This window comes from Agelaius tricolor, unplaced genomic scaffold (assembly GCF_023055355.1).
Source record: "Agelaius tricolor isolate 1412-34295 unplaced genomic scaffold, bAgeTri1.0.p SCAF_24, whole genome shotgun sequence".
Classification (NCBI taxonomy): Eukaryota; Metazoa; Chordata; class Aves; order Passeriformes; family Icteridae; genus Agelaius; species Agelaius tricolor.
Window position 1 is genome coordinate 4530123 of NW_027269284.1, and position 27129 is coordinate 4557251.

The 27129-nt window shown below is 41.9% G+C and overlaps 1 protein-coding gene across 11 annotated transcripts in view; it reads right to left on the reverse strand.

Moving 5' to 3' along the window:
* The window catches only part of CTBP1 (C-terminal binding protein 1), a 237823-nt gene that overhangs the window by 52462 nt on the left and 158232 nt on the right, over positions 1-27129 (reverse strand). For 3 of the 11 annotated variants that reach the window (XM_071447421.1, XM_071447425.1, XM_071447422.1), the window contains exon 1: positions 13848-14075. The exons of the other annotated variants lie outside the window; for them this stretch is intronic. In XM_071447421.1, the coding sequence (XP_071303522.1) occupies positions 13848-13887 (40 nt within the window). In that variant the 5' untranslated portion in view covers positions 13888-14075. Of the gene's footprint in view, positions 1-13847; positions 14076-27129 lie in introns of those variants that run through there. 11 annotated transcript variants of the gene reach the window in all.

Below are 27129 nucleotides of genomic sequence, written 5' to 3' on the forward strand. Positions count from 1 at the left end.
GAAGTTCATAAAGTTCATAAATAAAATCATGGGATATACAGTCCACACATGTCAATTTTTACAGGGAAAATCCAGACTTCAAATTTAAGCAAGAAAACTTAGAAATACTGAATTGACAAAAATGCTACTGATCTAAATATAACCAGTTCTGGGATACTAACATTTACACACAATAAAACCAGCATTTTGAGTATATGTTCTTTAAACCTCAAGAAATAAATAACCCCAACTAAAAGGTCCATAAACCCTGTGTTCTAAATGAATACAAACTGAAGGCAGGACAATAAATTGCTGCTTCTTAGTACATCTTTATTTTATCAGGCAATAGTGCTTTTCTTCCTATTTAGCACTTAAAAACATATTAAAAGTCATTAGAGGTTTAAAACAGATAAAAATTATGGTTACAGAACTGGAAGTTGGAAACACCACCACTAATGCATTTCAGTCCATTTGAATTTTACTGTTTTGTTGCTTTCTGCATAAGTAGAGAATAGAAAATTGCAAGTGCTTGTAACCACCCAACTGACTTCATATTTATGTGAACACAGAGGTTGTTACATGACAATGGGCCTAAACACTGCATGGAAAAATGCAAAGTTCACAGAAAATGAACTTTAGTTTCATTTATGAGCCTCAGTCTGCATAGGGACTTCAATGACATCAGTGGATGAAAGAAAATAATTATACAGCCATGTTCCAGCTTATCCAGATAGCATGAAAGATTAGGGGTTTCAGACTTTCTTCTTCTGTCTATTCAGAATTTACTGAGAACTGAATTTTTAGATGTGACAGTTGCTTGCTGCCCTTTTAAACAGGCATTGATTTTTCTAGGAAAAGCTTTGCCCTTTAAGGGTAATAAGTATAGGTATTCCAGTAGAAAAGATCTAAGCTGAAAAGTTTTTAAGTCACCAACATTTTTTTTTAATAAAACCCATGCTCCCATCACAGCTCAGAAAACTATACAGTAAGCATTCAGAATCCCTGAAATTTTTCAGGTCTCACTACATTTCTCCAAACTTTCCCTAAGGCTGGCCACAGCCAACTGACTGCATTTCTGCAGTTCTTGTACAAGCAGAAAATTCAGCTGTGTGGAGGGACCAGGATTTCTGCATCTTTCTTCATGTATAAACTACTGCTTTTAGGCTTATATACTAAATTCCTGTGTGGGATCCTTAAAGAAAAAAAAATAAAGAAAAAGAAAAATCTACACACAGGCCCAAGACACTAACTATTCCCAACTGATTAAACTCCATATGTAAAGTCATGTAGATCACAATTACTTTTCTGGCATTCCAACTCTTCAGAAACTCCTAAAGTACAAAGATAATAATTCCAACAGCGAAGAATATATTTTAATAAATCCCAATCAATGTGTAATATTACAGAAGTTACAAAACAGCAGCAGCAACTGAAAGCTGCCTGTGCTGGGGCTGGCTGGCAGTACCTGCACTCCCAGCTCCACGCTTCCCTGACAATTAATTCCTGCTATGTTTTGGAAGGACTAGGAGTGACAAAGCTGAGTAAGATGAAAGGTCAGTTCAGCTTCTCACACCTTCACCTCTTTTTATCTATTGTCAAAGAGTCTCTTCTGTTCTACAAACACCTTTCTATTTTTTGGAGCCTTCTGAAAGTCAGTTTTATACTGATGACATCGTTTCACTACCATGGATGAAATCATCCACAGAGCGCAGAGATTTTTCACACAGTACTGCCTTGGGCAAGATCTTAAAAGGCAACAGAGCAGAAGACTCCATGTTATTTAAATATGAAGAGAAGAACAATAATGAAATAAAGAAAAAAATAAATCATTTTCAACAGAGCAAGAACTGGAAGGGCAAACAGCAACAATTTCATGTTCGGCAGCACTTCTTAGCCTTGGCCAGCACTGTCTGTTTATATAACTGAAAGAAAGAATGCTGCCCTGAACTTGCCCATTATCCCAGAGAAAAGGTATTGTGGGAATGTTAGCTTTTACCTGGCTAACTTCCAGATGCTGGCAGAAAAAACACCCTTTTAAAATTTTAGTCAACTGAAAAATACTTGACATTTTTCACATTTTACAATTATTCCAAGTTATGTATAAACTAACACAGGCCTTGAACTAAATCCATATAAAATGGTCACAGTAAGATGATGGACTGCTGTGCAAAAGAAAGAATTGAGGGCTCTCAGAGCCAAATCAAACAGCCACTACTGTATTACTCAAACCACAGCAGCTTTGCTGAAAGCAGGTACATTTCTAGAATAGCAGAAATGTTTGCAATGTCCTTAAGAGCACTTGCTGGACAATGAGAGCAGGAACTAAAATAAAGTGCCATCCCAATTTCAGGAATGCAGCCTGATGTTGTGAAGCTGAGCTGGCAATGTGTGACCAGTATGTTGTTTGAACCCTCCATTCTGTCATACAGGTAGGTAACAAGAGAGAAATGCATCTAATTTCTGCATGGGAACCACGACAGAAACTGCAACACAGAAAAACCACAGAATCATTTAGACTGGAAAATACCGTGCAACCTGACACTGTCAAGGCCATCACTAAACAATGTCCCAAGGGCCACATCTACAGGTCTTTTAAGTATCTCCAGGACAGTGCCTCCACCACTGCCCTGGGTAGCCTGTTTAAATGCTTGACAACCTTTTCTGTGAAGAAACTTTTCCTAATATCCAGTCTAAATCTCATAATGTAGGTGTAAAGATAAGATCTCACCTCGGCCTCCTTTTCTCCAGGATAAACAACTCGACACACTTCAGCACCTCAATGTAGATTTTGTAGTGAGGGGCCCACAGAAACACAGGATTCAAGGTGTGGCCTCACCAGTGCTGAGTACAGAGGGACAATCAGTGCCCTGGTCCTGCTGGCCACACCACTGCTGATACAGCCCAGGATGCCACTGGCCTTCTTGGCCACCTGGCAACCTTGTGGCTCCTGTTCAGCCACCCTTGAGCAGAACCCTAGGTCCTTTGCACCCACTCTGCTCCCAGCCTGGAGCTGCAGGGGCTGTTGTGACCCAAGGGGAGGACCTGGCACTTGGCCTTCTTGAACCTCAGACTCACTGATCCATCCTGCCCAGACCCCTCATGTCCCCCAGCAGGTCAACACTCACACCCGACTCAGTGTCATCTGTAGAGTGCCCTCAATCCCCTCACCCATCCATAAGAATATTAAATGGAACTGGAGAGAACCAAAGCACAGTAACTCTGGACTTGAGAAGACCCCAACAAAAAATGAGCAAAAATCCCCTTTCTGCTTTAAACAGAAGGCATTTTTCTTGCTCTTTTCCATCTGGCACTTCAAGTAGCTGTCTTTACTTAGTCATCTTGAAGTTTTTAATAAGTCGTACAATGTGCAAACTCAAACTGAAAGAAATTATCCCTTACTTCTTCTCTTCCAAAGTTCAACTGTTAAGTAAAAATAGCTCCCAATCACATCTCTGCTTTGCATCCCAGCAGGAGCAATGGTACTCAGTGCTGACACACCATCCCCACATTCCAGTGCACAGCACATGGAGCTGCAGCCTCTTCACTCACCAGCACTCTGCTGGTTCATTTGCATGAGTGTCCTGTCAAGCTAATTGGCAAAACACAACTTCCCCATTCAAATATACAGGAGGGGTTTTTGCTGTTTGAAGAGGAAGAGCTTTAATGGTGGAAATTACATTTTTAATTTGGAGAAAGCAAGCCCTTCAGTCACAGTGGAATGTTTTGCACAGCACTGTGCTCAGTCAAGCCCCAGGTTCTGTTTTTAATAAGTGCATTTACCTTAAGCCAGTTCACAAATGAAAGCTCACTGCCTCCCAAACTGTTTCTGTGTGGTAAAACAAGACACAAAAAGATTGACCAAGCACCTACTCAGAGCACCATTAACTGAAGAATCCTACTCTAATTTGGTGCCATGTCCAAGAGATCCCAGAGTGCCTTCCCAGGTAAGCTCACCATCATTTGCATGCACAGGATGCAGGGTGGGATGGGGCACAGAAAAATTAAGTCAATTATCCCAGGTCATTTCTGAGGCTTCTCACAAATGTGACAGAACCACCATGAGCATCTGGGCCATTCCACAGCAACTTGGGACATCTCTGCTCCCTTCTCTCTTCCAATTCCCCTGGCAATAATTAGACCACATTTGCCCTGAAAGTCAGAAGCTGCATCTGACTTTAGTACTCAACTAAGACTTAGTAACTAGAAACTTTTACAACAAAGAAAACAACCAAAAAAAAAAAAAAAAAAAAAAATTAAAAAACCAAAAAAAACAACCAAAAAACACCCCAACCAATCAACCAAAAATCTTCAGGAAGGTGATTCAGTTCTCATGTAGGACATTAGATTCCTAACACAGGTCCTTCAGTGATGTTCCTTTTATAGAGAGGCACAAATCCCACACAAAGCAGCTGTATTTATGCTCAAGTGTGCTTCAAAACTAGAACACACATGCCTAACAATGTCATTGCAAAGTACAAAGTAATTTGGTTTTCCTGATTCCTAAGTATCTTAATGCAAATATGAAATAAGCTTAGTACACTTAGTGCCACTTTACTTACTTAAAAAAAAGTTCAAACAGGCTTGCACTGCCCTAACTAACTCGATTTAAAATCATACTTAAGTAAAGGCAAGCTGTTTCCCAGGTATTATATGGCTTCTTCATTTCTTTCACTATGCACTCCTGTGATCAAAGACATCTTAGATGTAACAGGAGAGGTTCTTCACTATTTATAAAAACAACCACTGTTTAATATTCTTTTTAGAATTAGTCTTCTAAAATGAAAACTAATTTTTATTAATTCTCTTTAAAATCTGAGAGAGAGAAGTAGATGATTTTGACATCATTTTTTCCTGCACAAAAAAAAAGAAAAATCCCCTTCTGCTAATAAATCTTTAGGGCACTTCAATAGCTGCTGGAATTGTGTAAATACTTCAGAATATTCATCATTTCTATGAGAGAATATCCCCAGGACAGCAAAAAACCCTAAATTTCATTTTCAGTTTCATGAGAGGTTTTTTTTTTCCCTGACTGTGGGTCTAAGAAAATAGTTTCTATTTCTGTATTTGTTAACAGATTTTTTTAATCTATTTTTTTTAAACAAAGCCACAAAGCTCAGAAAAATCACTAACAGAATTTAACAGACTTAAACAGTTCAGATGGAAGATGGTAGCAAAGTTATGAAAATCAATGCAAAACTGCAATATTAACAGTACTTCAAGTTCTCAATTACTGACTCCATGCAAGACATTCTTTTGTACTTTCTTAATTCAGAGGACTAAGAAAATAAGACTCATGATTTTGGAGAGTTCCCATAATCCTGAGTCTTTCAACTGAGTGGCAGAACTCGTTCCTCAACTGCAAGTAAGGAAACAAACCAATCTTTGAACAACATTTTGGTAGAAGCTTTATCCTGCAATAACTCAGGTTTAGTGTGGAGGATGCAGCCAGAATCCTTTAGATTTGTGAGCCCACTCCAACTCCCATCAATACCAACCAGCAGCTGAATAATTCACTGTCCTGCAGGATCCAAATCTGTTAAGACAGGAAAAGTTGTGCCTGCAGCTTGCTGTTCTCCTAATTCCTACTAAAAACCTTTTCTATTTCTTTCTCTAAGGAGATGGTTCTCACTGCTGAATACACAAGGCTGGTTTTAAATATTAGATGGCTGCAGGGTGGTCACAAGACAAATGCCAAGAATATTTGCACACCTCTCTATTTACAGTAAGAAGGAAAATCATCTGGATTCAAAACACAAGATCTTATGAACAAAGACATGGTAAGACAAAGCTTTGAACACAAGTCTGCCAAATACAAACAACATACATAACCAGACCCAAAAGGCAATTGTGAAACCTTTCAAAACCATACAATACTATAGGAATTAAGTAAACTTCAAACTCCCCTGCAATACTCTCGTCATAGCTAATTTGTGATTTCCTGTACGCTCAGTACTAACAGCACAATGGAGCCTCTATTGTGGGCCTCCTCCCACAAGCTTTTAAAAAATGCAAGACATTCTTTTTATCTAGACTGGCGTGGCTAAAATACATCGAGCTCTACACAGATAAAAGGTCATTTTAGACGCTGCTTCTGTTCATAAAACTAAAAAATAAAAATGTGCTGCCTGGTGGTGCTGAGTTTAAAGTTCACAAAGAAGCAGTGCTGTGGTGGCTGAACTGCTGACCACAGATCTCAGGCAGGGCAGATGAAGGAAGCTACTTTAGTTTTAGGGTAACAAGAGAAGATTCCACATTGAGAACTCTGCAAATTCAACACAATTCAAATCAGCTTTGAGAGTCTCACAGGAGCTGAAAAAAATAATGAAAATTTGACAGAATTCATGGGATAAAGAAACTGCAGTATTCACTGCCAATCTTGATTGAGGGTGAAGGTAGTAAGTCCTTTAGGTGCAAGTAACTAGTTTATGGAGGTACTAAAAATTGATATTAAATACATTTTATCTAAAGGATCCTGAAAGCTAACACAAGCCAACCAAAATGAAGAAGACTTTCTGCTGGTAGCAGAAATGAAAGACAATAATCCTGGCACGGGACAGGCTGAGAAAAAAGCACAACCAGCAGAGACAGTATGCAGACACAGTATGCAGGAGAGAATTTGGTGGGGACCAAAATAAAACCTAAAATGCTGCAGTGGCTTTGATCAGCACCTTAATGACCTTTCTTAGTCAAAAAATAATGTGTTAAAATGGAATTAGCTGCCCAGCTCCAGTCAGCATGGGAACACCACACACAGAATACTGAATTACTTAAGATCACTTCTCAGTAACCCTGATTATATGAATGGGAAAATCAACGGCATGAGAAAGGCTGTGATACACATTAATGCTGTTCACTGAAGCACCAGACACACATTAAGATGGTTGGTAGACCACAAATGTGAAAACGCTCATTACCCGGTTGAAAATAAACAGTTTAACATATCTGGTACAACACATTAAAGTGAAAAAATATTTAAGTATCAGTTTAAGAGTTTGGAGACTGGCTTGTGGTTATCTCTGCTAAACACTTTTGTCCTGCATGACTCTGCAAAGACTGAAGCTACGCACTCGGCAAGAGACAAACTGGCTGCAACCATCTAATGAAATTTGACTCATCTGGGAATTTTGATGAACTGCTCCACACAACTGCTTCTGCTAAGCCATACATTTTCCTTGCAGGACTGAGAGTGCTGCAAATATGCAAAAAGCAACATCAATTTTGGACTGTTTGGCTTAAAATAGAAGGTCAATTCTGAAATTTCATATTCAGGTAAAAATACCACAGAAGCCGATGGAAACTTTGCAATTATAAATTAAAGGTACAGGGATGTGCATCAATGGCACAGTCATTACCGTCTGTCAGCCCCCCTGACTGTTGTCTGTAAGTCTGACTAAGAGCTGCCTGGGGCAGTTCTCTCTTCCTACAAACCCTCCTGCACATCAGCCCAATCCAACTGGAGAGCACACATCCTGGTACAGCTCCTTTCTGGCTCATTCTCCCAACTTCTGACTCACCCAAGTGCTATGATGACATTTTGCAGAGTGAAAAAAATCTATGTGTAGCAGCAGATGATGAAAATCCCCTGCAGTGCTGCTTCTCTCCTGGCTCTTTTCTGAGCTCTGGCTGGCCAGTGCACTGTCTGAGCACGCTGCAGGACAGCCCACTGGCCATTGCCCTGCCTGGCCAGCACACAGTGCACGCTCCTGCCAGAGGACAGGAACACAGCTCGATGGGAGCGCAGCAGGGACAGCCTCGGAGACTCCCACTTGCCATTCCTGCTGTCATCACATGGCAGCCATGGGCTAATTTTCCTATTGATCATGTTTGGAGGGTGGGAGAGAAGAACAATCTGCCACATGGCAGCAGCAACAGCAGCGAGCCCAGCTTCCAGAGGCTCTGCCATGAGCAAAACTGAAAGCAGGACCACTCTCTTCTGCTGCCCAAGAGCTCAGCTTTCCCAAATCACTCTCTGCTGTGCTTAGACCCTGCCCTGACTGCCCAACGACCTGTGGGTGAGGGTCTAGTCCCTTCTGCACAGCCCCAGACACGTGCAGGTAAATGTGCACAAATGTGCTGGGCTGTCCACTGGGGGCTTCCCCCACTGCAGACACTTCTCACCTCAGAAGGTCACACGTGAACCAAGCACAGAAGGTGCCAAAGCAACGCCTGCTCTGAAAGGCAGCAGAAGTTGTGCTCTTGTCATGTTCTGCATGGCAGTGTGAGAATTCATTGCTATTAAAGCTTTCAGCACATCCTGCCAGGACAGAACTCCCACCCACCTCATGACAGGGTGTGTCTGTGTCCCACAGCAGAAGATGGAATCTATCAAGCAATACTGGTGCTGTTCAGGAAGACTGTTAGAGCACATCCAACAATACAGAGTCTGGACTGCACACAGCAATCTGGAACTGTGACTCAAGTCAAGTAAGAAATGTTTCCTTGCTTCCTTCCTTTTTTTTTCTGTGAGTTGGCATCAGAGCTCCCCTAAATAGACCAAAAGGAGAGGAGGGGTAACGTGGTGAGCTCTGGCACACAGGCAGAAAGCGTGAACAACTTTCACTGCAGGCTTATGTAACTTTGCTGGTGGTGACACAACCCGCTGAAGGGGGGTTTAGGCAGGGATAAGGGACATCCACTGACCTGTAAATAGAACTATTAAAATATGCCTTGAAATACCTCACGTAAAGCAAAATTATATAATCACATTGCCTCGTGCTTTAATACTGAAACAACAAAGGATTCATATGCAACAGAAATGAAAGCTTTCTATTAATACCTCAACTTCAGAATTAGAGAATTAGCTGAACAATTGTCCCCAGTCCCCAGGGCCAGCTTCTTCTGCTTTCTGCATAGGATCCCTTCTGGCTGACTACCCTGGAAGGTACACTGCAAAGAAATTCCTCTAAAAGCCCCTTGAAAAACACAGATATAAAAAAAAAAGATGAAAATGCAAGGATAAGCAAAAGTCATCCAAAATAAATACCAGCATGAAACATGCTATTGTATTAGCTACACTTAATTCAAAGAAAAAAAAATAAAACAATGTCAATTTTCAATTATGTTGATTAGAAACAAACTGGATAATTAGTAAATAGAATAATAATATAGGAAACATTATATGTTTGAAATGAAGTGACAAAAATATTCCAGAAGAGAGAACAAGCTAATTCATAATCTTCCTCAAAAATTAATTTCTCATTCTGCTATAGCAAACATAAACACTTTTTTTTGCACATCAAAAAACAATTAACCTATTCATCTTAAGGCACAGATGTTTTTCAGGAAAGATTTTTTTAGAGCAATTTTTTTTATTTGGCATTTAAGTTTACCGTGTGATTTTTTTTATTATTATTATTATTATTATTTCATTACTGCTGGAACACCCATAGGGGTAAAGACCCAGGTTAAGGCAGGCATGCACCCCTGGGCTGTTTTCAGCAGGCAGAGCCTGAGGGTAGGGCTGGGGAATCCAGATCCTCCCATCCTGACACACCACAGGTTGCAGCTACTGGGTGGCATACATTAGAGGAGCCCAGGGACTGCCTTCTGTTCCTCAAGGAACCAGAGAGGTCTTGGGTCATGTTCAAAAACAATCTGAAGTTTTTACCCACTTCAACCACCAAACCAAAGCTGAACATCAAAGAGCTCCAAAAGCACCAAAAACGAGTCTCATCTGGGGACTCCCAGCACCTTTTTTGGGATTCTCACTCCATTTCCCCTCCTCACAGCACACAAGGCCACACACCAGTTCCAGTCAGCCAACACTCGGATGCTGCCAGATTTCCAAAACACTCCTGACCATGTTAATAATTTGGGGAGATGGGCTGAGGATTGCTGTGCACTGGAAAAGATCCTGTCCTAATCACAGCTCCTAACCTAAACTGGCAGAGATCCTGTCCTAATCACAGCTCAGAGATCCTAAACCACAACTGGAAGCGCCGCCGCATTTCTCCAGCTCTCCCAGAGGAATACTGGTGAGGGAGCAAAGGGTTACATTTCAGCAGGAAACGTTAATTTTAGATTTATCTGCAACGCATGTTTTCCTGATCAATTCATAGACTAAAATGAATCATCATCTTTGCTCTTGAGGCAACAGGGGAGAAAGAGACCCAAAACTACAGCTGGGAATTTGTTTTCCTGAGCTGTAAATCCATTGCTTCTCTGTCTGGGAGTGAAAAAGCACGTGCAGCTAAGGAACTAAGGCTAAAGGGCTCTGTACTACAACTTTTATCCTCACCTTAAATTTTAGGACACGTATTAAAAGTGTAACTTCATCTCTACTCTCACACTAAATAAATAATTATGGGGGCAGGAGGTGAGGGAGCCTCAGAGGAGGCTGCTACACTGCTGCACTGCCAACTGCTCTGGGATTTGAAAGCTTGACACATGCTGGAGTATCACCTCATCAATGTTCCCAGCTGGCTTGGGAGGCAACAACCTGACTACTACTCTTAAAGGCAGGTCTCACACACGAGCAGCCCAAGTGCTCCAGATAAGCTTCAAGAAATACAGTTATACAAATGCATGGCACATAAGTCAAAACAAAATGGCAACAAGAACTTTTAGTCCAAAACATCAGCAGTTTCAAGTTTTAATTCTCTTATGTGAAATACCACTGTATTTCAGATAAGAGAATTAAAAATCATGTTGCTTCTCAGCATCTTTGGTTAAATGACATTAAAACCTGTGCCTTTTTACACACTCACTGCTGTTCAAATTGCTTTCTAGTAAAATAAGCTTTTTTACTTTTTTTTTAATATTTACAGTATCTACATAAAATAAGGTACTTGGGGAGAACGTCAGTTTTCTCCCCAAAAGGGATGACCCAGCCTAGTCAGTGATCTGCAGTAGATGTTCTTATTTGATAACAAGGGATTGACTTTATGTTTCAAAACGTTGGCAAGTGCACTACTGTATGTGCACGATAGCACTTCACAGTGTGCAGCCCAATCCTAATCTCTCGGATCACGCTTTTGGCTAAGAGCTGCAACCCACTCTGTTTACACTGCAAATAAAACAATAGCTCTCAGAAATGGAGAGATTAATAAACTGAAGGATCACACATTTCTAACAAAGGGCAGACACTTTTTTATCTTTATGATGCAGAAGGACAAGTCAAGAGGTAACCAAACTGACAAGCATAAGGGCACCTGTAATTTGTTTTATCATGCTATCAGAACTCCACAGGATGTCAGAGTATCACAGCATATACAATATTTACGTTTCTACACATAGTCTACTGTGTTCTCAGAAGCTGCACGCTCCAGCTATTCCTTAACTACGTATGACAACACTCAACTGCAAAATTCACAAAGGTGACTGGAGGAGTTTCATTCCAAAATAGCAGTTTCATTGACTAAACTCTTCTACTGAGCATGACTACAGCATATCTCGGGCTTATTACTATTTTATTTGCCAGTTCAGTAATGAAACAACACATTCCCTGATGGAGAAACACCGTATCTCTGTTATTTGGGGGGTATGGGGGGTGTTTACAGAAAGACAGAGAACACACCCCTGACTCTGCATCAATTTACACCCTCAATGCCATCAAACAAACACAGAGAAGCTAAATTCACGTCCCAAGTATTATTCTATATTAACAATGACAAAAATGAGGGAACAATTTAATTCCCCCACTTTCTCTCATCTGTTTATCAATTGCAGCCACCTCATAAACACCCATTTCTTGTCCAGGCTGGAAAAGAGGCAGGTTGGGGGCAGAGGGTTGTTTGTTCCCTTTTGGTTTGAAATACTCCGATGAATTGCCAATGGGCAAAATATTTTGTCACTACCTCACTCTGGGGATGGCTGACATAATAATAAACTGAAGAGGATGTTATCTGCCAAACATTAAGGAATTCCAATATTGAAATCTTGCTGCCTTTGGGGGTCAATAAAGAGCAACATTACAAAAGACACTAAAGTTAGCAGTTTGGGCTGCTAATTTTACATGCCTGCTTCACCAACGCACAGCTAAAAATAGATAAAACAGATAAGAGCACAGAACAAAGAGATGCACTGGACAATTATCTTTCTGCTGGCAGTCTAATTTATACTCAGCTTTTTAACCCTTCTTTTTTATAAAAGAAAGAGATTTTCAAAGTATTATTTAATGCAATGTCAATATGAAATTATTAAAGAATGTTTTATTTTTCTTAGTATTTTCTTGCTCCCATCCTAGTGGGACAGAATAATGAGATTTAAAATATTTTAATAAGGGCATCAGGCTACTTGCCAAGGGGCTCGAATACTAAGTAAGAATATTTACATCTTTTAAGACCCTGGAGGAGGAATCAGTGCAATGCTCTTGAAACACGTACACACATCACAAATATGACAGTTAATTTTAATTTACTGGAAAAGAAAGTACACACTCACTTCAGTTTATTAGGCCTCATTATTTTCAATAAGGCTAAAGGGATGATTATCTTTAGCTGCTCTAACATGGCCTAAAAGCAAATAGTCTTCCTCATAAGGACAACACTTACTAAAATATAAGGCTCTGTGAAATTGTTCAATTTAACTTACAACAGGCGGAATTTTAAAAACCAGCACTGCTAACAATATTTTCTACCATTATTCTGTCCAGCTCGGTTCTATGACTTAAATCCTGACTTTTGAATTTAATTTTTAGAGGAAAACAAAGCAGCATAGCAGTCTGACTCATATCTGCACTGTAAACAGGCTTATTCTATGCTTTCTAGCCTTCTTTTGGTAACATTTGCTTACAAAATGATAATGTTTATAAACAGAATCGACATTCTGTCTCCTTATGTCTGGGGGCAAGAAAAAAAAAATCACCTTCAGATTAACATGACAATTTATGCCCGGCAATTCTAGAGGCATCACCCTGTGCATATTATTCATGTTACCTTAAAAACAACACCATAAACGCATGCTTGAAAAAAAATAAAAGTAAGGGAAAGAAAGAAACAGAGAAATTAAGATTTAGGGTGAAGAGCCTTACCTCTGACACACAACCCGTCCGCAGCTCTGCCAAAACCATCCCACCAGCCAGGCCTTAAGCACTTTTTTACAGCAATAAAACGCCGCTTTTAAACTTCCTGTTTATCCAAACACCGGCCCAGATTTCCCGCAGCTCGGAGCCGGCACCGCTCACCCCACGAGCGAAACCCAACACCCCAAAGCTGCCCTGGCAGACCCAACACCCCAAAGCTGCCCAAGAGAACCCAACACCCCAAAGCTGCCCTGGCAGACCCAACACCCCAAAGCTGCCCTAGAGAACCCAACACCCCAAAGCTGCCCTAGAGAACCCAACACCCCAAAGCTGCCCAAGAGAACCCAACACCCCAAAGCTGCCCAAGAGAACCCAACGCCCCAAAGCTGCCCAAAAGAACCCAACGCCCCAGAGCTGCCCAAGAGAACCCAACACCCCAGAGCTGCCCTGGCGGACCCAACACCCCAGAGCTGCCCTGGCGGACCCAACACCCCAGAGCTGCCCTAGAGAACCAACACCCCAGAGCTGCCCTGGCGGACCCAACACCCCAGAGCTGCCCTAGAGAACCAACACCCCAAAGCTGCCTTGGCGGACCCAGCAACCCAGAGCCCTCTGGGGCGCAGCTTCAGCGCCCTTTGAGTTCGGTACTTCGGGAGGACTCGCACCCCCCGCCCCTCCGCCTCTCGTTTTTATTTCCCTTTATGTTTTCACCCAACCTCAAAAAGCGGCCACCGGGCAAAGTTGCGCCGGCGCTGCGGCCGCCAGGGCAGCCCCGCAGCCCGCGGCGGGGCCCGGAGCGGCGGTGACGGGCACACAAAGCGCGGCGGCGGCGGCCGCTCGTGTGTGTCCCCCCCTCCGCCCCGCTCCCCGCCCGCCCCGCACCGCGGCGAGCAGGCCGGATGGTTACCTAGAGGCAAGCCCTTGTTCAGGAGGTGCGAACTTCCCATGGAGGCGCCGCGCTCCGTCCGCGCCCGCCGCGGGGAGGAGGAGGACGGTGAGGACGAGGAGGATGCCGGGGGGCAGCGCCGCTCGGAGCCGCCGCGGCAGCCGCGGCATATGGCGGCCGCTCCGTGGGCGCCCCCGAACTGAGCGGCGCCTCGGTGCGCGCCCCCGCCGCCGGGCGCGTCCCCGCCACCGCCGCGCGCACGCGCGCCCGCCCGCCCCCGCGGGAGGGAGGGAGGGGCGGGGTGGGGCGGAGGGGGGGGCGTGGGGGGGAGCGGCCGCTGCCGCCGCCGCCGCCGCCGCGCCCCCCAGGCTCGATCTCTTGGTTCTAGGCGGGCGCCGTGACGAACGAGACAGCGGGGCGGGCGAGGCTGGTTCGGCCGCGCGCAGCGAAACCGGGACCTGCCCTGGGACGCGATGTCGCCACTGCTTTGTTTGGTTTTGTTCTGTTTTGTTCAAACTTCGGCAAAGTTAACGCCGGCTGCGTTCACAGAGTCACGGAATGGGTCATTTTGGAAGGGATCACAGCAGGTCATCGAGTCCTACCCCCCTGGTCAAACGAGGTTTTCCCAGAGCGCGCGGCTCAGGATTGAGTCCAGACGGGTCTGGAAGATCTCCAGGGAGGGAAACTCCACACCCTCCCTGTGCAATGTATTCCGTGTGCAGTCACTGCACAGCAAAGAAGTTCCTCCGCACGTTCAGGTAGAACTTCTGCCCATCACTTTCTGCCCGTTCCTGCCATCCCCAAATATCAGCACTTCTGGTGTTTCGCTGTATTTGTGATCTGGCTAAGGCTTTTCCCTCACGAACTAACAGGAATGAAAACAAATCAAGCCATAACGCTGTAATTTTGCTCCCGGTAAGGGTCAGTGCCTCCTGCAGCTCCCCTGATCCGCCCTGAAGAGCCCCTGAACTAACCCCGCGGTCTCCGCAGGGTCGGAACCGCCGCGAGCGAGGGCAGCTCTTAGGGAAAGAGCAGCGAATTGCCCAAAGTCAATGAATCCAAGGCCGATTTCTTCCCCACGGGAACGCTCCCATCGCGCCCACGTGGCCGCGGTCCCTCGGGGTCACCCCGCGCCCGCCATGCCCTCCCCGCCCGAACAGCGGCGGCGGCGGCCGACGCGAACCAAAGTGGTGGCGGCGCCCCCGCGGCCGCTGGGTCGGCTGACGGCGGCCCCGCCCGGGCGCGGTGAGGGAGCGGCGGCCGCCATGGCCCCGCCGCCTCCTGCCCCGCGGCTTTTTTTCTCCAGCGCGCCCGGAGCTCCGCTCCAACCCTCCCAGAAACTTTCGCTCTACTGGCACAGCTGCCCCTTCCTCCTTGCCAGCCGCGGGCGGGAAGCGGAGCCGCGGCCGTTCGCTCGTCCGTCCCCACCCACAGCCCAGCCCAGCCCGGCAGCGAACGTCCCTTCTCTGGGTTTTTCCAGAAATAAAACGATCGTTTCCTGTCAGCAAACGGCCCCGGCATCCCTCAGGGACCCGGACCCTCTCGGATAAAGACAGACACTCCTGGGGTAGCAAACAAGAGCAATTCACTGGGAGAACGGACAGGGCTGTCGATTTTTCCCCGGGGTTTTTTGGGAGTTGGTTTGCCTATGAGGGGAATATTTGAACCCAGAGGTTATGAAGGGTGGTTTCAGCCTCTGAGTTGTGTGGATTTCAGGAATCCGCTCAGGGCACAACTCAGGGATTTTAGCATAACAGGCAGCCTTCAGCAGCTTGGCTCCAGCTCCCTAAAAACTTGTTTTCCCCCATCATTTCCCAGGTAGTGTGTCCCTTTCATGGGATTATCCACCGGGATTGGGAGGTAGCTCCCAGGACAAGTTTATGCAGCCTCTGATTTATCTTCATTTTCCTCCTGTATTCCTGGGAAAGCCTTTTGTGGCTCAGCACAGACGTCTCAGACATCCCTCAAAGAACAGCTTCCCTAAATTCTCACTGTGCATCACTAGGGCAGCATCTAGCCAAGCGCCTCATGTGGGGTTTGTATAAATAAATTTGGGTTTAATCACTTTAAAGTGGCTAACCACTTTATTGCCATTTATAGATGTTAGCAAAATATAAAAACACATACATATCAAAGCTCTAAGGAGAAAATAATTATTTTTTTTCTCCCTCACTGCTTCAGTTGCCATGTGGCAAAGTATCAGGAATGAGCATTAGGGGGTCAAACACGCTTAAACCACAAGAGAAATATCTGTGAATACCAATATGGATATGAAAATCTCCAGAAAAAAGAAATTACTAGAGGAAAAGGAAAAAATCAAAAATGAAATTAAGAATTCAGTTGCATTTTTTAATAGAGAGACATAAACAGATCCAGGCACTGAGACCATGTCCTCAGTGGGGTTACATGACTGGGCAAATGTTTAGATCTAAACTGGAACTGCTGCTTCGGGGAGGGAGGGGAGTGTGGCGCAAAATATTATGACAAGGGGAGTGCTCTAAGTGAGGATAAGTTGGCATGATGAACAGATGGAGGATTCAATAACAGGAGGTTATTAATACTGCAGTTTGGTATTCTCTACGCTACTTCGTGAAGGGATTCATATGCTTGCTCTTTTTCCTTTTCTGATTGTACACAGACCTAACAAATACACACGCTGTAGGTAACACGGGGCTCAGGTCCACCTGGCACACCCATCACTAGTTCATGCTTCCTGGGAAAACATCCTGGGCTGGATCCTCAGCTGATGCTGACCGGACCAACAGCGCTCCCTCCAGCAGCAGCAGCAAGCCCAGTTGCACCTGCTGAAGGAAAGAGGTTATCTGACCCCATAGCCCCAGCCAAAAGGTCTCTGCACCCTGCTCGACAGCTGCCACGAGGCACCTGCTCTACAGAATAAACTATGCAGACTCTCAGGATGGAAAAGAACATGAAATAACTCAAGCAAAATGGAAGTTTCCCTTTAGAACACAATGCAGTGCTCTTTCTGCCTCAGAAAACTTCCCCAAATTCAGCCCCCCTCCCTTGCATGGCTGTCAGTGGCCTAGTTTTGGACTGGACATGAGAAAATCCAGCAGCAGAAGAGCTGACTCCGGCCAAGCCTCTGGTTTCCCCCACCCATTTTGCTTTCTCCAGCAGTCTCTGATCACCTCACACTCAGTTGTCATCTTCACAACTTTTACACCATGGCTCACAGGGCTACAATACATCTTTCACAAAGCCTAACAATCCCCATCCTCTTACTGCATTTGGGCACTGCTGTTACTGCAATCTCTTCTTTCAACAGCAGTGTAACACAGCTGAGTGTCTTCTGTGCCCTGCACTAAGAATTATGGCATTTTTCAAAGCCCCCAAACTGTTTCTTGGCTTCTTATGAGTCAGCTGGAGGAGCACATGTGCTGCAGAGCTAATACATTGTTTTAAGTGTATCTGTTAACAGCCACATGTATAATTTAAGTACAAGTTTTATTCCCCTCAGAATGGGCAACCATAAGGGCATGACCTTGGGCTTTCACAAATTCGGTGCATTAGGGCACGCTATCTTTAGCAGATGTGACTTTGAAGATAGTGAAAGAGGAAGTTTTGCTGTCTTACCCCCTAAGATACATGTTGAATGTTTTCTCAAGTGTATAGTGAGGTTTGACAATTCTCTTACACAAAGATACTGCTATTGTGTGCTTACAGATTTTCTTTGGTTTGTCACAGCTGTGAGTGCTGGTTCTTTCATGCATGATTTTGCTTTGTTATCAAACAGACGTCATTCATTGTAACAGTTTTTAAAGCCATAAATTTAAAACCTTTATGCATTTTTAATATCAAAATGCAAGATTATGTTTCAATGGAATATCTTAACTTTTGTCAACAGTAAATCTTGCAGATGCTATTATGAGATCCTAGGAGAGATTTATGTCAGAAGAAAAGAATGGTTGGATAAAGAGGGCCCAACATTTAACCTTTATCTTAAAATAGATTGTTTAAATGTATAATCAAACTAAGTCAATTCGATTTATTTAAAACTTGGAAAGAAAACTTTGTTTGGATTTAAATATTTCCTTAATTCCTTCACTTAGATCCTGAGAAGCATTTGTTTATATAACACACAGAGAGATCAGCCTACTTTGATTTTGCAATTGCGTATTTCAATTACAGCTTCTTTTTTTTTTTTAGTTATAACTTCCCCTGTGTGCAACTTCCCACAGCAAGAAGTTAATGCTTTCTGGTTCATGTGAAAGTCATTTTGGAGAAAAATCTTCAGGTTTTGAGGGGAAAATGGGAAAAAAAGAATAATTGACTAAAGAGAACCACCTCATCTTTAAGAAATTGCAGTCATTGCAAGCATGAAATAAAATAGAGGACCTTCATCTACTGTTAGAAAGAAGGTGAAGGATGAAAGTAGTAGATTAAAGTTCCACTTAATGAACAAGAAGTTCAGCTGTGTCAAACATTCAAAGTCATTTTTGAAATGCCAAATGTGCATTGCTCCTTTCTCAGATTGGAACAGCTCTACTAGGTCTATGCTGGAAATACAGAGTGAAAAAGCTTGTAGTGAGCTGGATGAATGGATGAATAAATTCCCTTCAAGCCACTGAACACAAAAAACCCTCTCTCTTCTGATGTTATCTGTATTAAGTGACTAAGGGATATTCTTCTTGTTCTCACCCTCTTCATACAAGTGCTAAAAACATAAGAACCCAGGGTCAAATTAAATCCTCTGCATTTTCTTGTTGTCGTGAAACAAGACATTCTATTTTCCATCTAGTCAGGGGGAGTTACCAGACCATCTCCAGGATGGTCTGTGTTGTGGCTGAAGAGAAAAAGAAGACAGAGATGAACAGCAGAAGAAACCTATCAAGAACCATTAGTGGATGTCAGCCATTGTCCATCTGTTCACAGTGGAATAAATCCAGACCTGAAGGAACAATTGCAACCTGCCCCATATGGCTCTCTCCCTTCTGCGCTGGCAGGGCTTCTTTAGGGATTTGACATTGGATGAGGTAAAGGAGAAGCAGCACAATCTGTGTTCCCAGGAATGAGCAGCCAATTAACATGAAAGGACAAAAAATGGGTTAGTGACCCTGGGAAGGTTTTCTCCTCCTCACCTGTCTGAAATCTTGCTCATTCAAACTGTGTAACTGGCATAGCTGAGGGTCCTGCTATTAATGAAATCTTAAAAATTTACATTTAGCTACTAACAAAATTCTGTGGACAGTGGGAATCCCTCAGTTGTGTGGGAGACCACAGATCCAGTTGTCTCCCAAAGTGTTAAAGAAGGCATTTAGAAGATATTACACTCACATTCCATTAAAAATTATAATGCACTATGCTTTCAACATAATGAACCAGTGTAACAACATTCTGCATTTACTTTTATAGAACTAGATTATTGAGTAGTAATTTACTTCTCAAGTTTTAAATCAGTCTGGGCCTGGTCATGAAGCAAAGTGCTATTTTTTAGATGATTAAGGGAAGTAGGCACTGGCCTATGCAGAATAGTTATGAAATCTGACTGTCTCTTTAGAATTATAATGAGAACCAGATACTATTTATGATGCTGCATTCTGCATGCAAAAAAAATGAGATCTACATATTAAGGCCAACTGAGGGGATCAAAACCCACAAGTCTGTGGTAGATTCAATAACCTGCTTGGCAGTGGCAATTTCACAGGTAATATGGGGAATAATGAACCATCCAACGGCCTAAACAGAACCAGTGGATGTCCTGAGTGAACTTGCTGCTGGGGGTGTCTTGCTGAGCTGCTGTGTCATTTGCACTCTACTATCCTCCACCTCCTCTTGAGTTCTAACACACTTGGCATCTTATTTTTATCAAAGATGTACAACAAGTAGCCAAGGAAAAAAGCATAAGTTGTATCAGAGATAGTTTTCAAGTTCCCAAACAATTATATTTGCATTTGTGACTGTCATTCATTCACTAGGTGGCATAGAAAGCATCATACTTCCTTGTTTCAAACACACACCACAAGACTGAGGATGCCCTCAAGAAAAACTAAACACATATGAAATCAAAGCCACATCTCACTAAGAATTTAGCTGGAGTTTCGTCTGAAACTTAGCACAAGTCTTACCCATCTGAAAAACCAGCAAGGATACTAAAGGATGAAAAAAGCAGACCAGTGTTACATGAAACTGTCAATTTGTTGCAAAGGACCTTAGGCACAACCACACACTGGGATTATGTACATTTATGACATTGAAATGAACTCTCCTGCTTTGTCAAATTTTCTCAGGATGATGACAAGTTACCAGGCTTGAATTTCATCCTCTACCAAACTGAGCACTGCTTTGTATCACCATGAAATACTGCACTACCAGCATTCCACTATCACCTGCTGCTAAGATGAGCAAAAAGTGACCTCTAGTGAATCCCCACAGCAGCTCCTGACACACACAGCACCTCCCTGGCTGCCCCTGACTGATCACCTCCCCCTGCAATTAAAATCTGATCGTGCTGCACCCCAACACCAGTCAGCAGCTGCACCCCATCAGTCAAGCACTTCAGGTACCTGCAGTAACCCACACTGTGCACAGCAGCTGTAAAAAGCAACAGAAGACATTGACTGGCACATTGAAAAAACCTGAACACATTTGCCTCAACAGAGTAAAACCTGCCCACTGATAACTGCTAGATAATTTAATGGACAACAATAAAACATGCAAGCTCTATCTAGAGATTAAAATTATTTAATTTAATTTAAAAAATAGTATATCCAGAAATTTGTGAACAAAATGAAAAAAACATTCTATTAAATATGTACAAATAATACCAATGTCAGTGATCTTTGCATTCTAAGAAAACAGGAAATCTAGATTAGAGAATCACAGTAAGCAAAGAGATGGGCAGTGAAAATCAATTTCATATTTACAACATACAGGCTAGGCAGTCCATTACAGTGAATGGTCGATGGTTTTAGACCAGTAAAAAGAAACTAGCAAGGTTTCATGTGTAAAACACAAAGAAACATATTCCATGTTCTCTGCCTCCATATACCTGACAACACATATTTTTAACCTTCTCCTAATACGTTTATCTTTTCCTAACAAACATCTATAGGAGGTTATTGAGAAGGCCACCTTTTTGCTTTTATTAAACCAAAATACTCTTGTGCAGCTCTTTTACTTTCTATTCTCAAGACTTAAAACTGAATAGCTGAAAAGTAAACTGCAACTTATCCCTATGCAAGACTCCCCAAGATGTAATTCCCATCCATAAGGGACACAAATTTATGTGATTTACAGAGTGATGTGGAAAAGAAAAATTAAAGATATTGAAAACACTCCCTTTGTATACTGAATAAAGAGAGAGCAGCATGTTCTCCTAGCAGAAAGATCACACTACTTATATTCATGTAACACAGAATTTCAGTACAGAAGCAAAGGCGGTTCAAAGAGGTGATAATCAGTATCAACAGATTTACTGCTGTTTGAGCTGATCTGTACTGCCAAATACCCTGACTTACAGACTAAGGCAGCACTGAGCATTGTGATAGGATGGTATTATTTAAAGATTAATGGATAAACTTTCCAAAGGCCTTATCATATTACATGAAGAAGATACTGCAGAGAGAACACATCTCATGGAAATGTTTGCTAAATTATTGTCTTTTTAACGGTTCAATTCCTCTACACAGGAAAACACCATCTGACAGGGATGTTTTGTTGAATTTGTATCACAGCACAGCACAACTCAGGTCCTACAAGTGTCTTCTGGGAACTCCATCATCTCACAACAACCATTACTCTTGACACAGCAGGATCACTGGTGCAATTTTAAACACAGCTCTTGTTGTGCCAGGCAGGCATTGCCAAGGTGGCTGGGCTGACACATCTGCAGCATTTGTGATTCACAATGGCACTGTGGAAAGCCCACAAAGATTTCACCCTGAGCTATGAACAGAATCGTTTGAGGTCACTGACTGCAACCATTAACCCAGCACTGCCAAGGCCACCATTACACCATGTCCCCAGGTGCCACCTCTACATGTCTTTTAAATACCTCCAAGGACAGTGACTCAACCACTGCCCTGGGCAGGCTGTTCCAATGCTTGGGCACCCATTCCGTGAAGCAATTTTTCCAAATATCAATCTAAACCTCCCTGGCACTACCTGAGGCCACTTCCTCTTGTCATGTCCCTTGTCCAGGTCCTTCCCCTGAGTGAGTCACCCTGTCACAGAAGGAGATCGGGTTGGTCCAGCAGGACCTGCCTTTCATAAAGCCCAGACTGACAGGCCTGTAGCTCCCAGATCCTCCTCCAGGCCCTTCTGCTGGATGGGTGTTGTGTTTGGAAACCTCCATCCCTAGGGACCTCCCCAGTGAGCCAGGACTGCTGGGAAATTAGAGAAAGTGGCTTGCAGAGCAAAACAAATGACATTAAAATAAATTCTGTGACAGTTTTGAAAGGTAAATTTCCTGGAACAGACTATTGAATAGAAGAGGACTTGGAACATTATGTTCCTTTTGAAAGCAGTTTCAATTAATGCAGACCATGTTGAATATCTTGCTGCTTTTTTTTTCTCATTTATTTCATCAAGACAATTACTTGGTTTCCTAACATATGCTGTCTTTTTCATGAAGCAGCGTATCTTATACTGCTTTTATGTAACAAACTATTATTTTTCACTACACTAATGTGTCATCTGAATTACAAGATCACAAGTAACACAATAAACATTAAAAATCTGCAATCAACAATTTTTAAGTTTTCATTTTTATCACATAATTCCAAGGAAGATCTTGAAGTATATAAAGCCTATTTTTTTTCCTTCCAATTCTTATGGTTTCTTTGGTCCTGAATAATTCTATGAATAGCTGAAGAGTCACTGATATCAGAATACTCTCATATTAATTTGTAATATTTTATGTATCTGGAAGAATGATCACAGTACAGGCTTGTAGATCACCACAGGAAGAAGAAAGTTCAGCAGACGTAGACAAAAAGGGAAATACTTCCATGCAAACAGATTGGGTTCTTAATTAAAATGATTTGATACGCCTTATGAACAGTGCAAGTTATATCACAGATGATGAAGTTACCTTAGGAAAAATGTACTTTAAATTAACTACTGGAAGCTAAAGACAACTGAGCTGTAATAATAAGTAAATGTATATAGATAAGGTATAAATAATTAATTCTCTTTTCCTGAAAGACCTGGAAACAAATGGGAACATGCTGTGTATGGCTGTACTGTGCTGATCTCTAACTGAAGTGGCTTCCCAGCCCCGTGACCCAGAAAGGTTAAAGTTTGTGTCTTTCCCAGAGGCTGCACCTCTATGATTAACATCACAGAGAAGCCCACATCAGAAAGAACTATCACAAGAGAGGAATGAACAATAATTCATGGAGATAATAAATAGTCTAAGGAGAAAAAGAAAAACAACCCTACTTTGGTTCAATGAGTATTTTGAAAGTTTTTCCTTTTATGCATCATAACTGTAACTTTTACTAAATACCAAGCACTGAAGGAGATGATTTATTTGTTTTTTGAGGTTTTACAATCACAAGCAGAATTAAGTGTTCCCACTCTATTCCTGAATCTTTCCTGACAAGAGATTTCCAACTCTACTAAAATCTATGGATGTTTTCAGATGTAGACAGATGTCTGAGAGGCCACAGGCTGAGGTCATCAAACTCATCTCATTTGTGACCTGAGCTTAGTCTCTTGGCTCTCTTAAAAAAAAAAAAAAAAAAAAAAAAAAAGAGCGCAGGGGGGGCAGGGGGAAGGGAAATGATGGAAGGAAAAGGACACCAAAGAAATTGTTTGCCAATTTATCTAGGAATTTTTTCTAGTTTTAATCCAATAGCACACACAGAGTTTGGTAACATAAAGCCAAGATGATGCACATTGAGAAGATATATATAATATACACTTGGTCATCTATCATACACTGCTCCTCACAGCCTAATTATTGTTTATGACATTATTAGCAGTCAACTGTCTGTTATTTTCTGCACATCTAACCAACCAGATTTTCAAGAACTCACATTTAAATCTCATTTCAAAGGCCATTTTACTGCACTGAGTTAAATTGCTTAAATTTATATGTATTTTACATAAACCTTCATTTATCAACAAACAGCTCAATTTCTTGGTTCTTGAAACACTCAAAGAAAAAAAAGTACCATGCTGATGCTGACATCATTTTGGCTGCTTAAGGGAAGATAAAATTGGGTCTCTCAAAGCTGCAGGCAAAATACTACAATGGATAACAAATATTCCTTGTGTATACATGATTGGAACGGCTGTCTCCATTGGGCACTGACTGAACATTGTGGAGCACAGAATGGATTCAGAGAATATTTTATTGTTAGAGTCAGTTCATGTGGACATGCAGTATTCAAACAGTTTATTTTACAATTGCTGCTACCTGCTCCCTGACCCCAGAGATGCCTTCTTGCTTAAAACAACCATCAAACCTCTGAAACACTACAGAAATCCACCATGTAAATAAATAAATATATATACTCATGGAACAGGGGTCTATTTAGAAAAAAAGCAAAGATTCACTGATGGCAAATTGTCTGAATCTTTTTCCTCTGATGGCTGCAGGGTAGCCTAAATTTTTACATATAATCCACTGTTAGGATCAACACTGTTTCTGTTCTGCTCTTAAAAAAAAAAAAAGAGGAAAGGAGAAAAGAGGTTTTGCACAGGAGCATTAATAGTTCCACTTGCCCTGTGGCAAATGGGGAAAATATGTCAATGTGAATTACTGTACTGTCTCCATGGATCAAGATTTCTCTTAGTGCTTTCAAAATTCCACTAACAGAAACAATTGCTAAGAGCATTTGCTACTTAGCCTGCTATGCTGGAATCAAATAAGACCCTAGGATCAACTAATGCTAAAATATTATCTTCTATATTGATTTTCTCTCCCTACATTAACTGAGGAAAGAAACAGCTAAATAATTTCAGCTGGAAAGAACAGTCTATTGCTCTCACAAGGACATCCAAAGAACTTAAATAATCAAGATAATTGCAAAACAGATTTTTGAGCAGCTTACACTACCAGAAATGTAGAATATCACAGTATACTACTTCTTTCTGACCCAAACAATTTGTAGTGTGTATATATATATATATATATATATATATATATATATATATGCAACATCTCTCTCTCCAGAAACCAAGCTCACCCACAAAGATGCATTAGAAAAAATAATTCTAAAAATCTAATTGTGAGCAGTTGTACATGCACATTCAGATTCAAAGGAGTGAGCCAAATACTAATAAATACATTCCAAGTCCATTTTCTCTACTGGAAGGCTACTTTATGGGGGTTTTACTAAATTCTTTTTTAATATATTTTTCCTAATACTAGATTATGGTCTCAATTAATTAATAAACATTATAAACATTAAATTTCAACAATTGTTGAAATTCTTGGGCCATTGGGCACATCTGGTATGAAAATTTATTTCTAAACTCGATCTGGCCAACAAGAATGAACAACTAATGAAATCCAGACACTGTGTACTTACACACTGTTGATTATTTCTATTAAATAGCAAATTATTTTCATTAGAAATTAATAATCTTAATTCTTATACTACATTCATCACCAGGATTCATAAATATTTAACAAATTCATGTAAGGCAACCATGAAGATGCAACAAATTAGAGCTTTGCAGGATGTCCAAGTTAGCACACTACTGACATTCTGATTTAAGAAGTTAGTGCTCTACAAGGCTGATAAAAAACCCCACATATTTAAAGTATTATGATCAATTATCTTAGGACACATTTGTCAATGAAAAACTCTCTCAGTAAAGATATTTCTAATGGGTATTTGTCATCATCTTCACCAACAATGTGGACATAAATAGAAAATCTTTGCAAAAATGACTTGGAACATCATAAAAACAATAACAACTGACTAAAAAATAATAGCAAAAGTGCAATCATGCAGTCATTTTGGATCACAGATAAATAAAGAAACAAAACATGCTTTAATAAATCCAAGATGGAAAGCTTTGCCATTAGAAAAGACTACTGTCATGACAGGATAGGGAAAATTAGAGCCTTAAAAGGGAGGTGCAACTGTGTGAGCTCCAAGAACCACACCTTGGCATGAGGAAGTCATGTTTCCTTGAAAAAGCCCTTAAATTCAAGTATGGAGGAAATTTTTGCTATTGTGGACAGGATTACCAACATTATAAATCTTGAACTGCTGCTGCCAGCTCTGGCATCCATATTCTGTATGGGTGAAAGGCTGCAGAAAGAAAAACTCAGTGCTGGAGAAAAAAAATGCCTTGAAGAACACAATGTACTGAGATTGCCAAAAAAGCCCTGAGAGATAACATGATTACACTTTGCAGGGGGAAATACCAGACACTAAAAGCCTGCCTAATCTTAAAGGAAGACATCATAACACTGAGCAGCTTAGAAGCTCATTCAAAAGTCTGTATTTTCTAGCTTATTTTGTTGTTGTTGTTCAAGTGGATGTTATTGACTATACTACAAAGGTTATGGTCATGTCTTTATCTCCTGAATGCTTCAAATGCCATTCTGAAAGAACAGTCTAATAGAACATCAGGGGCTGAATTGTATCAGATATGTAAATGATACAAAGAGGGTTTGAGGTAACCTGGTAATTCCTTCTGGATCCTGCACTTTGGGGAGTTACAGCTCCAAAAACTTCAAGCTGACTAATGGTTGGTCACTGCCTCACTCCCTCCAGGAATGAACAAACAGATGAGCTGTCTCTCACAGAGCATCATCTCCTGATATCAGTCTCCCCCTGCTCCTGACATCCATTAACAAAAAGCAGTTACTACTGAGAAGCTGAGATGCAGAGAGATGTCTTAGCATTAACCAGCTGATTTCCAGGAGAGAGCCCGTGGTGATCCCACTGAGAGCACCAGAGACAAGAGGAGAGACATTTCTACAGGGCTTCAGTGGGAAGCCCCACACAGCATGGGAAACACTGACCTTAGGGACTTCAATTCTAAATTAAGAAGTTCTTTTTACTGCCATTCAATAACTGAAACAGTCTGGGGCTCATGCACTTGGGTATCCAAGTGCACCAAAATGGGGTGTCTGGAGAGCAGGGATGAATGAACAGATCACAGTGCTGGGTGCTCCAAGAGCAGTCTGGAATGAGATGGAGTTTGTGGCACCTTCATCACCTCACCCAGGGAATGCTGCTGGCAGAAATGTCCTCCAGCAGATAATGGCAATGAGTCCTGAGGGACCAACACTGCTGCCTTGCTCAGATTTAGCTCAGTCAGTGCTTTTCTGAACACGTTGTCTCTCAGCACTGCAGGACTATTCTTGTATTCT